General features: G+C 42.7%; 1 protein-coding gene across 4 annotated transcripts in view; it reads right to left on the reverse strand.

The window, feature by feature from the left end:
• Positions 1-529: 529 nt before the first annotated feature.
• ATP9A (ATPase phospholipid transporting 9A (putative)) overlaps positions 530-20,148 on the reverse strand; it is a 100,463-nt gene continuing 80,844 nt past the window's right edge. For all 4 annotated transcript variants that reach the window (XM_083618450.1, XM_083618449.1, XM_083618447.1 and 1 more), the window contains exons 22-28: positions 18,972-19,036; positions 17,638-17,793; positions 15,409-15,473; positions 13,493-13,601; positions 13,313-13,370; positions 9,748-9,951; positions 530-6,109 (exon numbers count right to left, since the gene is read on the reverse strand). In XM_083618450.1, the coding sequence (XP_083474576.1) occupies positions 5,973-6,109; positions 9,748-9,951; positions 13,313-13,370; positions 13,493-13,601; positions 15,409-15,473; positions 17,638-17,793; positions 18,972-19,036 (794 nt within the window). In that variant the 3' untranslated portion in view covers positions 530-5,972. The remainder of the gene's footprint in view (positions 6,110-9,747; positions 9,952-13,312; positions 13,371-13,492; positions 13,602-15,408; positions 15,474-17,637; positions 17,794-18,971; positions 19,037-20,148) is intronic.

Raw genomic sequence — 20,148 nt, forward strand, 5'->3', positions numbered from 1 at the left:
TTCCAAGTCACAATGTTAATTTTTAAAGGTGCTGGTTCATTCTATTTTTTTTCTCAATGTGAGTCACAATCATGGCTATGGCACATGCCAGAGAGGGACTATTTGCAAGTGGAATCTGCTGGTTTGTGAACCAAGCCTTACAACTGGCCCATCTACACTTGCTCCTCTTGGGAAAAATTATTCTCCTCTTGCCCCTATTCTAATTCTCCCATCCTTAATTGTTTTCTCCTTTGCTGGGAATAGACTTCCCCTGTGTGTGATTCTAAGCCATATCCTGTTCCTCTTAAGAGCAATCCCACACTAGGTTTTTAAGGTGGAATTGGCATGTGGTATTCACTCACTCACTCTTTCATGGGGCATCTAAATGTCCCATAAGAATCTAAATTCCATCTGTAATGGAACTGTTGTCTTCCTGTATTTTCTCTGTCCTTCAGTCTTCTTTCAGGCCACAGAAAATCAGCTTTAATGTTTTGGAAAGAACAGCAGCCTAAAAATTTGATCAATAAGACATCAACTCACCGGCCAGGAATTAGATATGAAGTTGCATAAAATTTTATTTCTTTTAAACCTGTTTTTATACCATTCCCTTTTTAAAAGTTCATACACATCTGCGACACAGAACTGCACACGACAATAATTTGCTTTTATATTTCTCTTGCATCAAGAAATGCACATCTTAATTAACAAGAGGACAGGTACAAAACATTAGCATCACAAATAGTTTGACAAGAGAATCCATATTCCCCAACACAGGAAAACATGTTTTTTTTCCCCTGCTTCACATCCAAAGGTATAGAAATACATACTTTATTAGGTGACAGTAACCAACTTGATCACAGTTGACAAACACTTTGGAGTATCTGAGAGCCAGTTCAAATGTTGAGGGAAAATGTGGCATAGCCCTCCTAGGATTGTTCCATGGAGAATGCCCAGGAATGGGGGTTTACTCTCTGTAGCAAAAAGCTAGCAGGCAATACCGTCGCCCGCATCCTGAAACAGTAATCTTAGAAAGCCTGCTTTTTAATTTACACTATGGTGATTGCAACTGCTGGGCATGTTAACCCTACCCTCTGCTTTAGATCAACACTCGTTCCAGGAATACTTTGTGTTCCTGCTGGCTCCTGACACTGAAGACCAGGCTATAAGATTTCATTATGGTATTGCTCATGCATTTATGTGCCATATCTTAAGGAAACATAGGGTATCTGAGATGTCATGAGCTGCCTTTTGCAGAAGGAGAAGCAATGGTGAGAACACCGAAAGACTTGCCCCATAAGCTGTAGTCAGAAAGTGAGGACATTAAGCCCAGAATTTAAAAGGATTTTCTGTGCATGAAAAGCCTCCTAAATTTTCAGATAGAATGTTCCATATCCGATATTATATGTCAGAAGTTCTGTGCAGTATTCAACAGATGTTGGGCAGAAGATTTAGGTGAGCATTTCTGTCTTTTCATCCTCTAACTATTTTCTGAGGAGGTCCAATACAACAGTTGTGATGTATGAGGGCATTTGCCCCAACATGAACAGAAGAAGGGCAATTCTGGCGACTGATATAATCAGTCAGGGAGCTTCATGTGTGATCGTTTCCCTTAAATCATTTGTTGTGAGAAATCTCAGCAACTTCCCAATGCCTGCAAATATCATAATTGCCCAGTGCCACAAGCCACAATACCTTGTTGCTGAGAAAATGCAGTATCTTTGCGGCTGTCTCATCTAATGCTGTGTGCAATATGGCTGCACATTTGCTATAGGCACCTCACGGATAATGTCTGACATAATGGGTGATTAGTACTGCAATTCTTCTATGCAAAGCCTGTACCAATTCCTGAACTTCAAGTTTACTTATTTTTTAAAAAGAGTTTGGGCATTCAAGTATGGGTATAGTCAAAGCAGTAACCACAACCCAACCACAGCCCTCACTTTGCAGGCCCTTATTCCAGCGTTTTCCATTATTTGGGGGTAGGCTATGATCCTATTACCTTTGGGTGCTTCGAGGAGGAGTATAGTGCCAATATGAAAATGTAGCTAATAGCCCAAATCGTATCCACATTTATTCAGATAATGGTCCCGCTGAATGCAATGGGACTTACTACCAGATATGTTTGCACAGCACTGCAACCTTGTATTCTTGTCTGAAAAAAGGCTGTAGGAATACGGGCAAACATATGATTCAGAAGTGGGAGAATAACCAACAAAGTATCAAAAACAAAACGGATGCTGTATCTCCGTTTAATGAAACGGCAACATGAGGAGAGGATCATCATATCAGTGCAAAAATAAATAAGTGTTTTTAGTAACCAGCTGCAAAGAGAAATAGTATTTATCAGCAATCTACATAATGCACCACTTTCTCCATTTTAAGGAAAACTGCCAAATTGACTTGTATCATACTACATAGAACACACAATCTATAGGGATGTTTGCCAGTGTAAACCCAATTGAAACAATTCATTCCAAGCTGTGCCTTTGTCCAATTTCCATTTCAGTACACGCAGATTGTGCCGGCATTCCCAGCAGATTGCATGCCACAAGGTATGATTGCCAGGCTTCACATATTTAAAGTAGCTTAGGAAAGGATAGTTCCATTTCCCTTGTCATAATGACACATAAATTTTTTTAGGTGGGAGGGAGAAAGACAGAAGAGGGAAGAAAAGTTCTGATCTCAGCAGAATTATTAATTTGTGCAATTTGTGCTCCAATCCCCCCCAAAACCAAGGTAATTTTATGGAGATCCTAACAAGCTATAATAATAATAAACAAATCAACTGGTGCTACTGGTTTGTTGTACAAGAGACTGTTTTGAACAGTGTTTTTTTTTTAAGACACGCTCACAAAATTAAATCGCGCCCACTCAGAAACACTTCACAGATTACAACCTTGTCTAAGATGTTATCTACAGAAGAACAACAGGTCAAAGAGATTCCATGTCTTACAAAAAGCATTAATAGTTACATTACTGCCACTAAATAAAATAGTTTCTTATGTCATTAGTCCAATAAATATTACTGAACTTAATTAGAATTCATTCCCTTTTTTGCTGGCTTTGTTAATGTGGCCATTAATGGCCCAGTGATCATTATTTAGTGTAAACTTCACTGATTAAAAAAACACACACGCACAACCCCAAAAATCTATAAAGTCTACCAACATGGTCTTGCACAATAACGATTAAATCTAAATAGGGGCTGCGCAGGGGCTGTGACCACAGTTTTCTTGTAGGACACTCTTATACACTCAGAGAAGACAAAGACAACCCATAAAAGAAGTTGAAGGAGGATATAGTAACTGAATATAAAATTACGGGCCATGCTGTATTTATGGAATCCTCCCCAAAAGAAAAAAATCTGTACAACCCAGAGTTAGACATGCTCAAGTCCCACAGAAATGCATTTCAAATGGACTTATATGTGTTACTGGGGTGATGAACACCAACTAATTTGATTGGACTTCTCTTAAATGGCCCAAGGATCTTGAAGCACAGTTGTACTTTCGTTCTTGAATGGAATCCGTTCCGGAAGTCCATTTGACTTCCAAAAACGTTCAAAAACCAAGGCACAGCTTCTGATTGGCTGCAGGAGCTTCCTGCACTCAACTGGAAGCCGCATCGGACCTTCGGCTCCCAAAAGTAGTTCGCAAACCAGAACAGTCACTTCCGGGTTTGCAGCGTTCGGGAGCCAAAACGTTTGAGAACTAAGCTGTTTGAAAAACCAAGGTACGACTGTATACAACTCTGAACCGAATGTAGAAATGAATAACCTTCTCACCTGCAGATACACTTCCCTTTTACACGTCACATTTATTGCTGAATCGGAACAATCGGATTTTCTGCGGCATGAAGTTTGTTCCGATTCAGCAGTAAACAAGGGGTTTTTTTAATGGGAAAAGTGGCAGGACAGAAGAAAAACCTCTTGGACCCATGCCTGGAAATCGCAGGGGAAAGAGAAGTGTGGATGAGCTTTGTCTGCATGCTGAAAGCCACTGTTGTTTTTACATGGAAAAGAACATCCAAGCACAAGTCCACATCTGCAGTCCAAAGTGGTACAGTCCGGTGAAAAATATAAAACGTGCAGTTCAGTGCTAATAAGAAACTTTTAAAAAGCTTTACAGAAAATAACCAGTATCCCATGAACTTTCCCTTGTGATTCTGTTACATCTCTATTACAATCCGATACATCTGCTATGCTTCTGCAGAATAACATTTCAGATATTTTTCAAAAGGGGCAATTAGCAGCTGGTTTCCTTCCAAAATGTTGATGAAGGTTAAAGTGTTTATTCTGATACAACAGTGATACTCAAATTGCCAGCCCCATCTGGGGCAGTCACCTGCAGTGTACATTTGTGCAGAGCAGGAAGAAACATTGGTTCGCTCCATTGGATGAGCCAAAAGAAACCTGCATGTGAGAATGGAATCTGTATGATCTCAGCAAGTATATATTTGCTAGTTAGTGGTAACGTGGAGCTCTGTGGTCAACATTTGCAGGGGAGAATCAGCAGGAGGAAGGAGAGAGTGCTTAACCCTTTCCCCCATGTGTCAATTCTCCTTTTCAGTCACTTCTGCAAAGTCTATTTCTGCAGGTCTCATTCTCTCCATCACCTGCTCCCCGCCAAGTGAAAACAGGAGGAGGGGGGTGACGGTGGCTGGAGGAATGTGTCTAACATGGTTAGGTATTGCATCCCCGATTCTCCCTGCAAAAGCCCTTCCACTCTCATGGTGACCCACAGCAGGCCACCCCCTTAAATACAGTGGGGGCATGCCCGCCTTGCCCCCCATAGGACAGGATCCAGCCAGCATCCTGGCATGGTCAGGAAGGGGAGGTGTCAAACATCTCTTCCCCAACCCCATCGGCCATGCAGGAAGCACCTAACCACTCCTTCCTCAAACTGTGCTGTGGCAGCAGTGTACAGCAAAGGCTGCGCACCTGGAGCCCAAGGTTTGTGGTTGTCTCACACACAGAAGCCAACTCCCAGGGGCCCTGGAGACTTCAGCCCCGGCAAGAAAATATTTGAAGGGGCTGCGCCACCACAAAGTGGATGGGCACTGCCACTCAAATGCTGTGTGTGCACCTTGTTGTGTTTGATCATGCAGGGAGGGGCTTACAAGCCCCCTCCTCCCCAATATTTTATTCAAATTGGCACCCTTGGTCATAAGCATTAATTATGTGAATATGGGGTGGGAACCCCATGTTTGCCTTAGTTCTGGTTGTTATATAACCTTAACGACGCGCCGGCACTTTGGATGACACAAAAGTATTCTCCCAAGAAAATGGTACCATTTAATAAAACAGAACCTCTCTTTTACCAGCGTCAATCCCCGTTAAAAATAATTGGACAACTTCAGAGCAGAAAAGACGCACTGTGGCTTCTTTGTTTGTTTCCGTTTTGCAGATTAAAGAAAACTTAGCTGAAATTTGGAGCTCTGGTTTGCATTGGAACACATCAAAAGAGGTCAGCATGGCTAAAGTTGCCTGTGAGCATGTGGTTTCATCCATTCTAAAGTATTTCCCGAGACATACAAAATGCTTATAAACTAGGACCTGAACTAAAAAGATAAATAGTAATATAAAAATGACATGAGGAAATTAAAAGGGGGGGGGGAGAATTCGTTTGAAAAATTTGTCACATCAATAGCTTACATAGTACTTCCCAAGTAAGCCCATTCCAGTAATTGCCCACCGGAAGCCAACTCTTCTTTCCAGTTACATGCATTTATTATCAGTTAAAATAAATATAAAGTTGACAAAAAAAAAAAAAACAACCTGGATCACATATGTAAGTTCTCCGGTTTACTTGGCTGTTTCTGCTGCACTGCCAGTTATTTCAGTCTTTCGGAAACGTTCTCTAGCCAGTGCATGATCCATTTGCAACCATCGGACATAACCGTTACTATGAGGAACACACATTTATTTTGTGCAAAAATAAAAAGAGGGTTGGGGGGGGGGAGAGAAATAGTCTCTGCTCCACTGGTAGAACCACCTACGATGTGAGTTTTGAATAGCTTGGGGGAGAAAATCTTCGCCTCAGATACTTTAGGAAGTAGAGGGGGAGACAGCTGACCAGAGTGATTACTGTCACCTTCCACAAGAACGATAAGGTTGCAATGAAGTAAACATCTGCAAGAGAAGAAAGAGAGAATGGTTCATATAGGAGGCATGTTGAGGGGGAGGAAGGAGAAGAAAAACAAACATCAAAATAGGTTCAACAGAACAGAGCCGTGTGCATGCACCCTAACTAAATAGCAAGCAATGCAACTTTATTTATTTATTTATTTAATAAAATGTAATAAAAAGGTAAATGATCCCTGGACAGCTAAGTCCAGTCAAAAGCAACTATGGGGTGTGGCGCTCATTTCAGGCCGAGGGGGCCGGTGTTTGCAGACAGCTTTCCGGGCAGTGCCAGATTTACCTATAAGCTAAACAAGATATAGATTAGGGCCCCACTCTCTTGCCCCCCCCCACCAAAAATATACTTACTCTTCATTGTATTTCACTCTTAATATACTTCTAAACTGAAATTGTATTTCAGTTCAACAATTACTTTGATAAAATTCATATTTTGTTATGCGCAAATGGCTTTAGATACCTATTAGGTCCATAAATTACCATATAGCATTTATTCAACACAAAAAACAGTGACAATTTGTTGTGGGCAAAGGACAGCTGGACATATAATGGGCCCCATTACCTTCAGTAGCTTAGGGCCTCATCAAACCTAAATCCGGCCCTGTTTCCAGGTCATGTGGCCAGCATAACTAAACCGCTTCTGGCGCAACGAGACACCATGACAAGTGCCAGAGCGCACAGAAACACCATTTACCTTCCTGCTTCAGCGGTATCTATTTATCTACTTGCACTGGTGTGCTTTCAAACTGCTAGGTTGGCAGAAGCTTGGAGAAAGAAACGGGAGTGCATGGATTCAAACCACTGACCTTCTGGTCGGCAAGCCCCAGAGGCTCAGTGGTTTAGACCACAGTGCTCCCCGTGTCCCTATTTAATAAACATGCTTACTTCAAGGAGTCCAGCTGTACATTTAAAGCTAACTGAAATCATTTTACTACCCAAAAGTAAGATGGGCTTTTGCAGGTGGTTCCTCTACTTTGACAGCTTAACTGGAGTATAACTGTGAGGTGCAACTCAGAAATGTTAATGAGAAGCCACCAAAATTTGCCCCCATCTCCCCGCAAGCACAAGTGTTCAATGTGGGCCAGGGATTTTTTTAATACATGCAGATATAAAAAGGAACACATTAAGGGCTCCAGCATATTTATTACAGTGTTGCTGCTGTTTTAATACAGCATGTCATGTGTTTATTGTTGGTATTTGTTTAAGGTTGGTATTTTTTGACCCTTAAATAATTACTTTTCAAAATTTCCATGTGTAGCATGGTTTGTTAAATGTATCGTTCTGCTAAATATATATATATATTTAATATATTTAATATATATAAAGGAATAAAGCAATGGAATGCTCACACTCAGTTTTCCTCCAACTTTGAAGGGACATTTATGTGTATTATGAACTGAACATTGGAAAATGCCACATTTTCCTGGAAGTCCCATTGACAGCAACAGCGCTCACTTCTGAGTAGATATGTATAAGATTGTATTGTTAGAATACAGTATCAGAAGTACTTTTCTTAGCTTTTTTTAACACAAATTTGAGAAGAAAGCACAGCCCCTTTTCAAAGCATACTTAAATGCCCTTAAAAAAAGAATTTAAACTGGGTGTAAACATTCCATGAACGAATTTCATCAGTTCCACTCTGATGAAGTAGCTAACTGCCTAAAGTGCTGTTTCAATGAAATAATTTCAGGTTAGCTGTATCAATGGGCTAATGAACGAAATTGACTGTCTTGGAAGTCTCGTAGATCACAGCAATGGAATCATACTAAAATACAGCATACAATTAAAAAAAAAATCAAGCTTCCATATTTAAAATGCGATTGCTAAAATATGACAACAATGTTACTTATGCTTTGAATTTCTAAATGAAAGTGGGTAACTAGTAGCAAGTTTTCAATCTTTGCAGCAGAAAGCAAATACTTAAAGTTGAAAGTAAACTGACAAGAGCGTCACACTAAGGTCTTCAAAGGGGGGGAAATGAATCTTCAAAGTTGAAGTTCTGGAAACACAACTTTTAATTCAGCATTGACAGCTGCATATTTTGGAATGGAGGTAGATATATTGTTTCATTGCAATTTTAGACCGCTCTGCAAATTAGCAGTTATTTTCCTTACGTTTCCCCCTGTTCTGTCAGCCCTTCCATGACTTCCTTTTTTCCATTTCCACTGAAAGATTAGACTAATATTGGATGCAAAAAAAGAGAGACCTTAGTAGACTTTTCTATATTAGAGGGCTATTGTTAGCCATCTCTGAGATCTGTGGTGAATTCTCATGGTGGTGGCCCCATGCCTCGGGAACAGCCTTCCCTCTGAAGTGTGTCTCACCATGACCCAGTTGTCATTTCATCATCAGCCGAAGATTTGCCTCTTTGCTCAGGCTCTTGGGTAAGGGAGAGGTACATCGGATTGGATTTCTATTGTGGCTGCCGTTTTTCTTGTATGGAAATTGTGTTTGCTGCTTTTAAATATTATTGTTTGATTTTAACTGCCTGTATTTTGGCACCTTGGAATGAAGGGTGGCCTTTAAACAGAGTAAGCAAATGAATAAAATATGTTGGCTACTGTGAGGGACAGGCCTCTTGGTCTGATACAAGAGGGCTTTACTTATGCTAATGTTTTTATAGGATAGGGGTGACTCCTCTGCAAAAACTTACAACAGTAGCTTATAACTTAGGGTAGTCAGACGTCCCTGGTTCCCAGGGACAGTCCCCAGATTTGCAAATCTGTGCCTGGGAAACGTGGCAATGGCAGTCTCAGCAGCCTGGAGCCAGCCTGGTAGCGCAGTTGGCTCTGGCTGGCTTCAGGAGCTGCTTGCTGCTGCTGCCACTGCCGTAGGATAACTCGGGACATCCGGTGGTACAGATCTCTTTCCCCCTTCCCCCTTTGTTTTGACAGATTGGAGGCGGCTCGGGAGTTGTGGGCCGGCGGCCGTTGCCCAGAAGGGGCAGAGTTTTTAAAAACTGGGCAACGGCCACCCGCCTGCAACTCCCAAGCCTCCCCTGATCGGTCAAAACAAAGGGGGAAGGGGGAAGGAGATCGGGGGAGGCTCAGCAGTCGTGGGTGGGTGGCTGTTGCCCAGTTTTTTTAAAAAACTCTGCGCATTTATGTTTCACAGGGTGCAAAAGAAGGGCTTTGCACCTTTATACAATATGCATGTGTGCTTGGCCCCAGGGTCTTTTGCCTCACCATCCCCACTACTGACTCTTTGTTGCTACTCAGCTTTTATATATATATAATATATATATATATTTGTGTGTGTGTGTGTGTGTCCAGATTCATTGAAAAAAAATCTGGTAACCATATTATAACTGCCCATCACCATCTTGACCTATCAATGGGCTAATGAATGAAATTGACTGTCTTGGCAGTCTTGTAGATCACAGGTTTTCTACATCTGCTCTAACACCAATTCATCACTTTCTTTGCCCATTACAATTCATGGGTTTGGAGTGTAAAATCCACATGGCACCCTGCTTGCCTTCAATATTGAAGATGGTCAGTTCTTTAATTCTAGCTGCCCTAGAGCCCATGCCTTAAATCCATTTCCAGAAGTACCTTGGCTTCCAGAAGTAGCCCTGGCTTTACATTTGACCAAAGAAGTTTTGAGAAATTCAGAGCAACGGCTATTACCAATAAACTCGTGCAAGAAGACCAGCGAGGCAATGTAGCAGGAAAGGCTGAGTAGTTCTGCCACTATCATGAGCCAATGCCACGTCTGGATTGTCAGCGCCACCATCAACAGCTCAGTGAGGATCAAGGATGTGAAGGAAATAGCCACAATGTGGACAAACTCAGATTCAAAGAGCAGCAATGCGCCATACATAATGATGCTGCCTGCAAGTGGACGAAAGAGAAAGGAGGGGTTAAATAAATTACAAAAATGTAAAAAATACAGTGAGTGGGTTGGATCCAGACTTTGAGCGGTCTCCCTGAAATCAGTGGGACTTGCTAGTCAGAGCTATGACCCTTCCATGAACAAGAAAATACAGAAGACTTCCTTCCTTCCTCTAGCTCAGTGGTTCTCAACCTGTGGGTCCCCAGATGTTGTTGGACTACAACTCCCATCATCCCTGACCACTGGTCATGCTGGCTAGGAATGATGGGAGCTGTAGTCCCAAGCATCTGGAGGGCCAGAGTTTGCCTATGCCTGTGCTAGACAGTATCTTAGTATTATACAGTAGCTGAAGAGTTTTCAAAACACTTATTATTATTATGAACAATTATATTATTAACCAGCAAAATACATCACAGGCGAGGAACCTTTGGCCCTTCATGTGTTGTTGACTATGACTCCCATCATCCCTGACCATTGGGCCATGCTGCTAGGGTCAATGGTCCAGCAACAGGTTGGATGGCCACAGGTTCTCCCCTTCTGACATATTAACCTGGCTAACCTTACAAAAGCCCTGCAACTAGGTAGACCTGTAATAATATTCACACACTGAAGGTGGGGGCAGGTTAGGCTGAGAGAGAGAGGAGTTTGACCAAGATTTCTCAGTGCGTTCAGGGCTGTGGTGAGATTCTGAAGCTAATTTTCTCACCAGTCTTAAACATGCTAAGAAGTCTCAATGAACTCAGTAGGACTTATGTTCAAGGAAACGTATTTTTTGAGAATGGTTAGGGAGAGAAAGACTGAGAATCACTTTGCATCCTACTTCTGGCTGATCTGAGAATAGCTACACAACGTCCCAGATCCTCAGCTGCAGACATAACTCATGTCATCAGCATGAGTAATCTGCACTGATGACTAATCCACAGACATCACATTATGCTTGTTTGAAGAACAATTCTACCAGTGACTCAAGATCAAGCCATAAAACACAGACCCAGGGAGTAAATTTTCCACCATCTGGGTACTGCTCAGTTTTGGGCCATCCCTGATCTTGAGCGATAACTACTAGCCAAAATTGCATGGTGTGATCCATCAAGGGGTGAGGTCATCTGACCAACAGAATGTAACAGGAGAAGGCTCTTGGCTTGGAAAGCTTTCCCACGATGTCTCACTCTTTCTGACTGTCCGGGAGCTGTGTGATCTCTGCAAAGGCCAAGACACTGCTCTATAGTATTGATTTAGCCCTTGAAAAGTAATTGCTGTTGCAGCCAACTCTCCAATTCTTCTCTGACCCTCTTAAAATGTAATATATTCCTGGTCCTCCTTTTCCAATTAAAAAGGCAATCAATGAACTGGGTGTAACTTAGCCCCTTTGAATGTGAAGTTAACTGATAGATAATGGCTGCTATGCAGAGTGAAGGGTGCAGAACAGCTTCCTGGGAAGCCATTATGGTCCCCCCTGCAACACTCACTGATGTTTTTTGTGACATTACATCTAAAGCATTAACCGCACAGCAAATCCATCCCGAACCTCACAGCCATCAGTTATGTCCTTTCTCAAAATTACATTTATATCCCAGCTTCCCTCCAAATAGGTCAGAGCAGACAACACATACCCCCAACTCTGTGAGGTAGCTAATAAAATTAATTAAATAATAATAATAATAATAATAATAATAATAATAATAATAATAATAATAATATTGGTTATTATTTTGTACCCTGACCATCTGACTTTGTTGCCCTAGCCAAACTGGGTGGTTTCCAACGTATATCAAAACATAATAAAACATTAAGCCTTAAAAAGCTTCCCTATACAGGGCTGCCTTCAGGTGTCTTCTGAAGGTTATATAGTTATTCATCTCCTTGACATCTGATGGGTGGGTGTTCCAGAAGGTTGGTGACACTATTGAGAAGACCCTTTGCCTGGTTCCCTGTAGCTTCACTTCTTGCAATGAGGGAACCGCCAGAAGGCCCTTGGAGCTGGACCTCAGTGTCCGGGTATGAAAAATGGGGCTGAAAATGCTCCTTCAGGTATACAAGGCCGAACCTGTTTGGGGCTTTAAAGATCAGCACCAACCAGTGTTAGAAACTGAGATAGGAAAACTAGGAGCTAAATGGCACCTTAATCCTAGGTTATGGGCACAACAGCGGAATGTCTAGGTGTGCTTTTTTTAAAGCAAGAATACAGTGCTGAAAATGAATAAACTGCAGCTAAAATACTATGTTCATTTTTCACATGGTCTAGTCCTTTCCCTGCCCGCCCCCCCTAATATTCTTAAGAGGGTCTCTTCTCCAGTCTTCAGAGAGTAGGAGGCAGAAACAGGTCCTCCTTTCCTTCACTCTGCAGTTTTAATCTGAAATCTTAGGTGCAGTACTGCGCCCAGAGCTCAGAAACTGCTTGCGCTAATGAAATTCCCTGTTGCAAAATGTGCCTCAAACAATGGGAGATTTGAACACTGGCACCAACACTTTGAATTGTGCTCGGAAACGTACAGGGAGCCAATCTAGCTCTTTCAGTGTAGGCCTTTCACTGTAGCCCAAGAATGAGTGACTGACCCAAGGTCACCCAGTGAGTTTCATGGCTGAGTGGGGATTTGAACCCTGGTCTCCCAGGTCCAAGTCTGACACTCTAACATCTATACCACACAGAGAAGGGATGCATGGAGAGTGCTAATGATGAACTGGACATGGCACAGTAGGGTTCAGTGGGAGCCCCTATAGAAAGGCATCACGAGCAATTCACTTAGGCTGTAGCAGAAGCAGTAAGCTCCTTGTGCTCTGTGCTACTGTGACTGGTTTGCTGGAGGAGGCACCTGTTGGCTTAGTCTTTGCTGAGCTGCATTGTCATTACTGTCATTGGCCAGATGGTGGTATTAGAATGGACCACTCAACAGAGATCAGGTGATGTAAGAGCCAGATAGGGTTCTACCCAGTCCTACAAAGCTGTTGATCGTGGCTTGGTTCCTTGGCCTCATTGCTCAGGTAGACACAGGAGACTGAGCTGCTCTTGTCTCCAGACCACCACCCTGACAGCCCCTCTGCACGCTGCTCTTTGCACATGGAGGAAGCAGGATTGCAGCCAATGTCTGGGGAAATCTGAGAAGCCAGAAGGAAACTGAGCAGGACTTCCAGTGGTCAGGGAATGAGCATGTGTTTGTGTAGATATAAATCTCTGCAGAGCTCATTGCCTCTCTTCCAAACCTATAAAACCCATAATTTATTATGCACAAATATTCAATTTAGTAGATTTGCTTATTCAAGTCAGTGTTTGTTGTTTCCACCAAATCTGGGAAAATATGAGATTTGAACAATTCATTTCAAACAATTCACTGAGAGGTACCTGGATAGACAGTCTCTTACCTTGGTAAATACTTATCAAAACCCATATCAAAAATGTCTTGTACGATAAGGGCCTTCCCTAAAGAAATGAAAGAGGACAGGAAAACAAAATGAATGTCAGTCTGGTGCACATTTCTGTATGTGATCTTGAGCATAAACCTGAAGACAAAAGATGAAAACACAACACAAGATGTATCAAACCTTCAGAAGATCTTTGTAGAGTTCTGGGTACAGCATGGCAACTTCTGATTTGACATCTTTGTCCAGCACTAAAGAGAACACTGGAAACATAGTATAGAGTGTAGAATACCTGAAAGCAACAACAGAAGAGATCCCCAATGATTTCCACATGGATTCAACACCTCCTCTCCCACCTCGACAAATCGGACTGAGGGGTGGCAAACATAAGCAGAATGGGGAGAGTTGTTTTTGTTGATTTCTACATTTCTCTATGCTGTCTCTCGTAACTGAATGTCACTGGCCACTTAAAGGGTTTGGGTTCGACCCAGGATGAGATCAGCAATGAAGTTGAAGCCTCTTCTCACCTCTCCTCCTCCACAGAGGGTTGTAACCAATGCAGCACCAAGTAACTTGTTAAGGCAGTACAAGGATTCTTGCTTGCACAGTAGAACCTCCCCTCCCTCGCCTTCTCCCCCACAAACCCCCTAAATTTGTTCTGGGGGTTCCCCCGCCCTCCGGAGCAGGGTGCACACACAGGGAGGAGGTGGGAGGAAAAGCTCCGTTGTACAAGCAAGAACTCCTTTGCAAATAGAATGAGAGCTTATTTTTAAAATGTTTCTAGCTAATAGCCACCACTACATACATACATACATACATACATACGAGTTCCATGCACAGGCATGCATTTCTAATTTCATTTCTGCCAAGGCTAATAGCCCAGATCCCAAATTCTGGCTAATCCACAATCCCATGCATAGTCAGTTTCCCTGTCTTTATTATCAGTGTACTGCATAAAATAATTGGAAGGCACAAAAAAAGCATGGGTGTCATTTCACAAATGCATAATTAAACCCCACAAAACCCTCGTTTTTAAACAGCCTTGAACATTCATATTCCAGGAGATGGAAGTGCATGCTTCAGGAAAGGAAAAACAAAAGTGAAATGAAAGTTCCTGTTATAAATAGGATATCATAGGAATTTGCCACATCAGAATATTTAGCCACTCATACCAGTATTGTCTACTCTGACTGGCTTTCTACAGTCTCAGGCAGAAGTCTTTTCCATTGTCTTCTCACCTGACCCCTTTAAATGGAAATGCCATAGATTGAATCCTGCCCCCAACCTTCTCCATCCCAGGCATGTGTCCTACTGCTGAACTACAACCCCACCCTGAGGCTGGTGTCCAAGAGCTGCTTCACATCTGAAATGCATCTCTCTCTCTCTAAAAAAAGTGCAATGTGTTTTATGTGTGATCTAAAAGCATAAATGTGGCAAACACATTTGCAAAGAATAGATATCACATGGAGCCACTCATCAGGGGTTAGACCTAGCTGCTCCTCCCTGACAAAAACAGACTTTAAGGGAAATTTCGTTGTGCTGCCGTGAAATGTGTGATGTTGTCTAAGACACAGGCCCTAACACTGAAAACCAATGTTTGCCAATGCTCAGTCTTAATTCTTCTGCTACAATGACAGACTTTAGGCCAGAAATGTGTGAAGTGGGGTACATGTATCTGTTGGGCTTTCTTGAATAAAAAAAGGGCTCGTGTTAGAAAAGCATTGGCTGCCCAGGTTAATTTACTAGTTTTAAAATTTATATCCTGCTTTTCTTCTGAAAGAGGGATTTCTGAGCAAATTAAACCTTTTCTTCCTGGTCCTCAAATAAAAGTTGCCATAAGAGCTGAAATTGGTCCTAATAAGGTGCATGTGCTTATCATGATTGCGGGATTAATTGCTGCTTTGAAAATGTGAGTCTTCAAAGTCTCATCTCTTATTCTGATAACAGCAGCTATAGCAGGAAGGCAGTCCTCATTGTAGACAGCGACACACAAGGATGTGAACGCTTCCAGACATACGAGGATTTCAAAACTAGCCTCCTTGCATTTCAGACTTCCTAGTCACATATTTTTTTGGGGGGGGGGAGTGTTTGGTTCTTACCCAATAATGAGGAAGCCCTGGTAGAGAGGGACGGATGCAAAGTAGAATACCGAAGAAAAAACAGCCTGCAGAACAAACAAAAATGGAAAGACTCTTTAGGCTTCGAAGCAAAGATGTGTTCAACAGCAATGATCCATCCACATAGCTCACATGGCAATAGGAATTCTGTGGCAATTCACAGAAGCAGAGCAAGATTGGAACTCGCCACTTGGGGACTGAAGGCAGACATGTGGCTTCCTCCCCCATTACACCCAAAGAGCTAAAAGTGATTTGCAGAAGGGATTGCTGCTCATGGTATTTAAATACACCCCACTTTATCCCCTAGCAAAACAGGCACTGCATATAGTTTCAAAAAGCTACAATGCTTATTTGGCAAATGCATTTGGTGCATTTTGTCAGACAGCCTGAGTACCTGGTTTTCAATGAACACTAATCTACATGTTTTCTTTACAGTCTGTCAGCTGCGGGCTTTAAATCAGGGATGGCGATTTTACAGAATTGTAGAGTTGAAAGGGACCACAAGGATCATCTAGTCCAACCTCCTGCAGTGAGGGGAATCTTTCACCCAATGTGGGGCTTGAACCCACGAACCCAAGATGAAGTGTCTCATGCTTTATCAACTGAGCTCTCTCTCATCTATGGCTTTCCAGATGTTGTTTGACTCCAGCTCCCATCAGCCAGCCAGCCAGCATGGCCAACAGACAGGAACGGTGGAAATTATAGTTCAACAACAACTGCAGGGTCCTATATTGGCTTTCCCAACGAACACACTCATTCCACTTTTTTAAAAATGTAGTTTGAAAAACCTACAATGCCTGTTTGAAAAGACCGCAGGTGACAAAGAAAAAGGTGCTCTCATGTGCAGGATTTAAAGCAGCACTTCTCAAACCATCTTAATTCTCAAAAAGCTATTGTTTCCACACGAGGAAGACTCAACATGAGCTGAACTAGAGAGGTAGCAAGCAGTGCTTTAATCACAGAAAATGCAGACTTGTGTTCTGCGTTCCATCCTACCTATTCTCTCTCTCCTCAAAAGCAATTACTCCCATTGCCCATCATCTGACACATGCTTAAGTATCCTGATGAACAACAGGTCTGAAGTTTCTTTGGGACGCAAAGAAAAGGTCATGGATGTTTTCACAGAACTATTTGGACACCAAATTCAAACTCTGTCTCGCTGTTGGTGCACATACAGTCGCTCAAGGTACACAGAGCCTTCACAGCTGGCCTTCAGGTACTATGGGGGGAGGGGAATATCTATTTTCAAGTTTTTGGTAAGTTAAAAAGCAGAATTCCACCAATGACTTCACTAGAGCTTGCTCCTAGGTAAGCAGGTATAGGAATACAGTCTGCCTTTATGCTACTGGTTCTTGGATTTTACTGTTCTAGATTATAGGCTACCTTGTTGGGCTTATTTTTAGGTGGGAAACAAAATTAAATATCCATTTACAGTGGATAGTTGTCAGAGGATATAGCTATCAATGGCTATTAGCCATGATGGTTATGTTTTGTCTCTGCTCTTGCAGGCACCATGCCTTTGCAAATACCACTTGCTGAGAAGAGTAAGTGGGAACAGTACTGTTGCACCCAGGTCCCACATGTGGGCTTGCTATGGACATCTGGATGGCCCTTATGAGAAAAGGATGTTGGACCAGGTAAGCCTTTGGTCTGGTCCAGTCATATTGACATTGGGTGGGTGGATCCATGACTCTGCTCCATCACTATAGGAACAGATAGGGCCAGCCCTGAGCCTTTGCCAACTGCAACCCCTTATTTATTAACTAATGGAGATTTTACTTGGGTTACCAACTGGAAAGCTTAAACCTTGCAGCTCCGATAAAAATAAGACACATTTTCAGTTTTAACAGAAGCAAGAACGCTACACTGAATCGACTTTGTGACGTATTAGAGCAATGTAAAAATACCGTTTTTAACTTTTGGACATCAGTTGTCCTCTCTTAAACAGGGAGAAGAAAAGTGAAGTGAATGGGCCATGATAGAGAGACTTAGTGGTTCTTAATGGTAGGTGATGTTGCTGTGTTGTATTATATTATCTATGTACATCGATTTTTTTTTGGAGTTAAGAATAGGACTGGGATAAATTGTGTTCGCTGAGCCCGTATTTTATACAGTCTGTATATGATGTTTGTTTGATAATGTGTGGTGTGCTATGCCTAATAAAGGATTTTGAATTGAATTGAAAAGTGAAGATGCTGTGGTGTTACTTGCCTGCATTGTACTGATACACAAGCTTCTGTGAATCACAAACTGGCTGAGGGCTGCAGATCTTTTGTAGCTGTTCCGTCCATGCACCATCAGTAGCCGGCCCAGATGCTTAAACTGAGTGATGGAGAAGTCTGCTGCAAGGGAAGCTTGCTTTCCTTCCTAGGTACACCAAGAAATAATTAAGAAAAGCAACAACCTATCAGACCACAAGATAGCAGCAAAACATATCCTGCCATAGGGAAATAGATACAATCCTAATTCTGTGGCACCTGCCTCTCCCTTACTCAGCGGGAGTGCCAGCTGTGGTCAGGTGCTCAAGCCCTGCTTCATATGCCCTCATTAGGAGAGGTTAGAGCTATAAAAGCAAGAGTCAGAACCTTTATCACAATGGCCCCAAGACTCTGCGACAGCATCCTTTGAGAAACAAAGTGGTCATCTCTGGCACTTTTACAAAAGGGCAATAAGACTTTAACAAACAATAAATTGCAGATATATGTCTAATGTGCTGTGCAAGCCTATGTCTGTTTACTCAGAAGTAAGTCAAACTGTGTTCAGAGGGGCTTACTCCCAAGTAAGCATGCACATAATTACAGCCTTATTAGTGTTTGGTCCATTTTTCACAGTTATTTATGGCTTTGTTTTATGGTTAGATTTTTTAGTCCACCCTACTTCCAAAGAGATTAGGTCGGTACACATCATTTTACCCTTTCATCCCCACAACCACCCAGAAAAGTAGGTTAGGCCTGCACAACTTGTGATCTACCAAGCTGAACTCTACCAAAACTGCTACCAAGCCAGCAATCAAGCACAGCAGCTCACCAGAGCAGAACAGACCTCTTGCTTTTGCTCCTTGTTTGCATTCACAAACTCTTGGCAGGTCATAAAATGTTCTAGGGTTGCACATTTACCAAGTGGTATCTTAATGTGGGAAACATACATCACCATGGGCAGAACTGACTCTGTCAGGAGGATAATTTCACCGTTCCAAACCATGGCTTGTTGGGAAGCCGTTAACCACAGTTTCCTGGTTTGCACATAACAAGAAACTGTGGTTAACTGTGGCTTCCTGGCCTGTGTCTCCACAGGTACGCAAGCAGGGAGTGAAGGAGCTGTGCTGGGTGCATGGAGCTTGTGCATATACCAACTTATTCAGTAAGGACTTCATTGCATAAACTAGGTCAGACACTCATTTCATCCCTTTTAACAAAACAGGTTCCCTGTGTGTGCATTAGCTATCGATATAATTGTTGTCTTAAAACTAAAATGGTGAGACACACACACACACACACACACACACACAGAGAGAGAGAGAGAGAGAGAGAGAGAGAGAGACTCACCTTTCCTTCAACCCCAACACCACAATCTGCCTCTTGAATCATACTGACATCATTCCCACCATCACCTGCAAGAAGCAACAGAGAAAAAGACCATAGAGAATCTTGATGGAACACCAATCTTTACTTGCAGCTTATATTAGACTGAAGGGCTGTTCACCTTGATCACAAAAGAGCCTCCACTCTGTTATTAGTGTGCTAAAGGTGCCTTGCAGCATTTTTGTATAGCAGGAGAGTGCAAGCGCTGGTGCTAGAGATGGATTCCTTGCTTTGGTGCAGGATCAATGAGTTTATCTCATATTGTCTGGCTAATAAAGCAAAGGCAAGTGACCCAGGGTAATGATTTCTGTGCTTCCAGTTAGCAAGTGATAGAGAAACTTGCATATATCGCTTTGCAGCAGGATACGCAAGTTTGAAATGCCCATGGCAGCAGGGGGCAGATGCACAAATTTGTATATTATCAGGGACCTAGGCATGATGTCTGCAGTAAACCTCCTTGCCCTTATAAATCCAGCCACTGAGAATTAAGCCCGCTCTTGCCAAACCTTCTTGATCATGCAATATATGGTGAAATATTGGGGGGGGGGTTCAAAGGGAGGCAGAGACAACGACTTCCTTTGAACTTACAGCACCTTCTGCTTTCAAGCGGTAAAGGTAAAGAGACCCCTGACCATTAGGTCCAGTCGTGGCCGACTCTGGGGTTGCGGCGCTCATCTCACTTTATTGGCCGAGGGAGCCGGTGTACAGCTTCCGGGTCATGTGGCCAGCATGACTAAGCCGCTTCTGGCGAACCAGAGCAGCGCACGGAAACGCCGTTTACCTTCCCGCCGGAGCAGTACCTATTTATCTACTTGCACTTTGGCGTGCTTTCAAACTGCTAGGTTGGCAGGAGCAGGGACCAAGCAATGGGAGCTCACCCCGTTGCGGGGATTCGAACCTCTGACCTTCTGATCGGCAAGTCCTAGGCTCTGTGGTTTAACCCACAGCACCACCCGTGCCCCTTTCAGCGGTAGAGGGAGCCAAACCTCCTTGGAGACATTCAGCACCCAAGGGAGAATGGCTTTTATTTATGTAGTCTATGCTGGGAGGTGCCTGTTTATGTGTGCAGAGAGCTAGGTAGGCCTGAGTGGATGTGCATGGTTGATGGGGACCTCTGGCAGTATCTCTCGCATCTCATGGG

This window comes from Podarcis filfolensis (assembly GCF_964270895.1).
Source record: "Podarcis filfolensis genome assembly, chromosome: 6".
In the NCBI taxonomy this organism is placed as follows: domain Eukaryota; kingdom Metazoa; phylum Chordata; class Lepidosauria; order Squamata; family Lacertidae; genus Podarcis; species Podarcis filfolensis.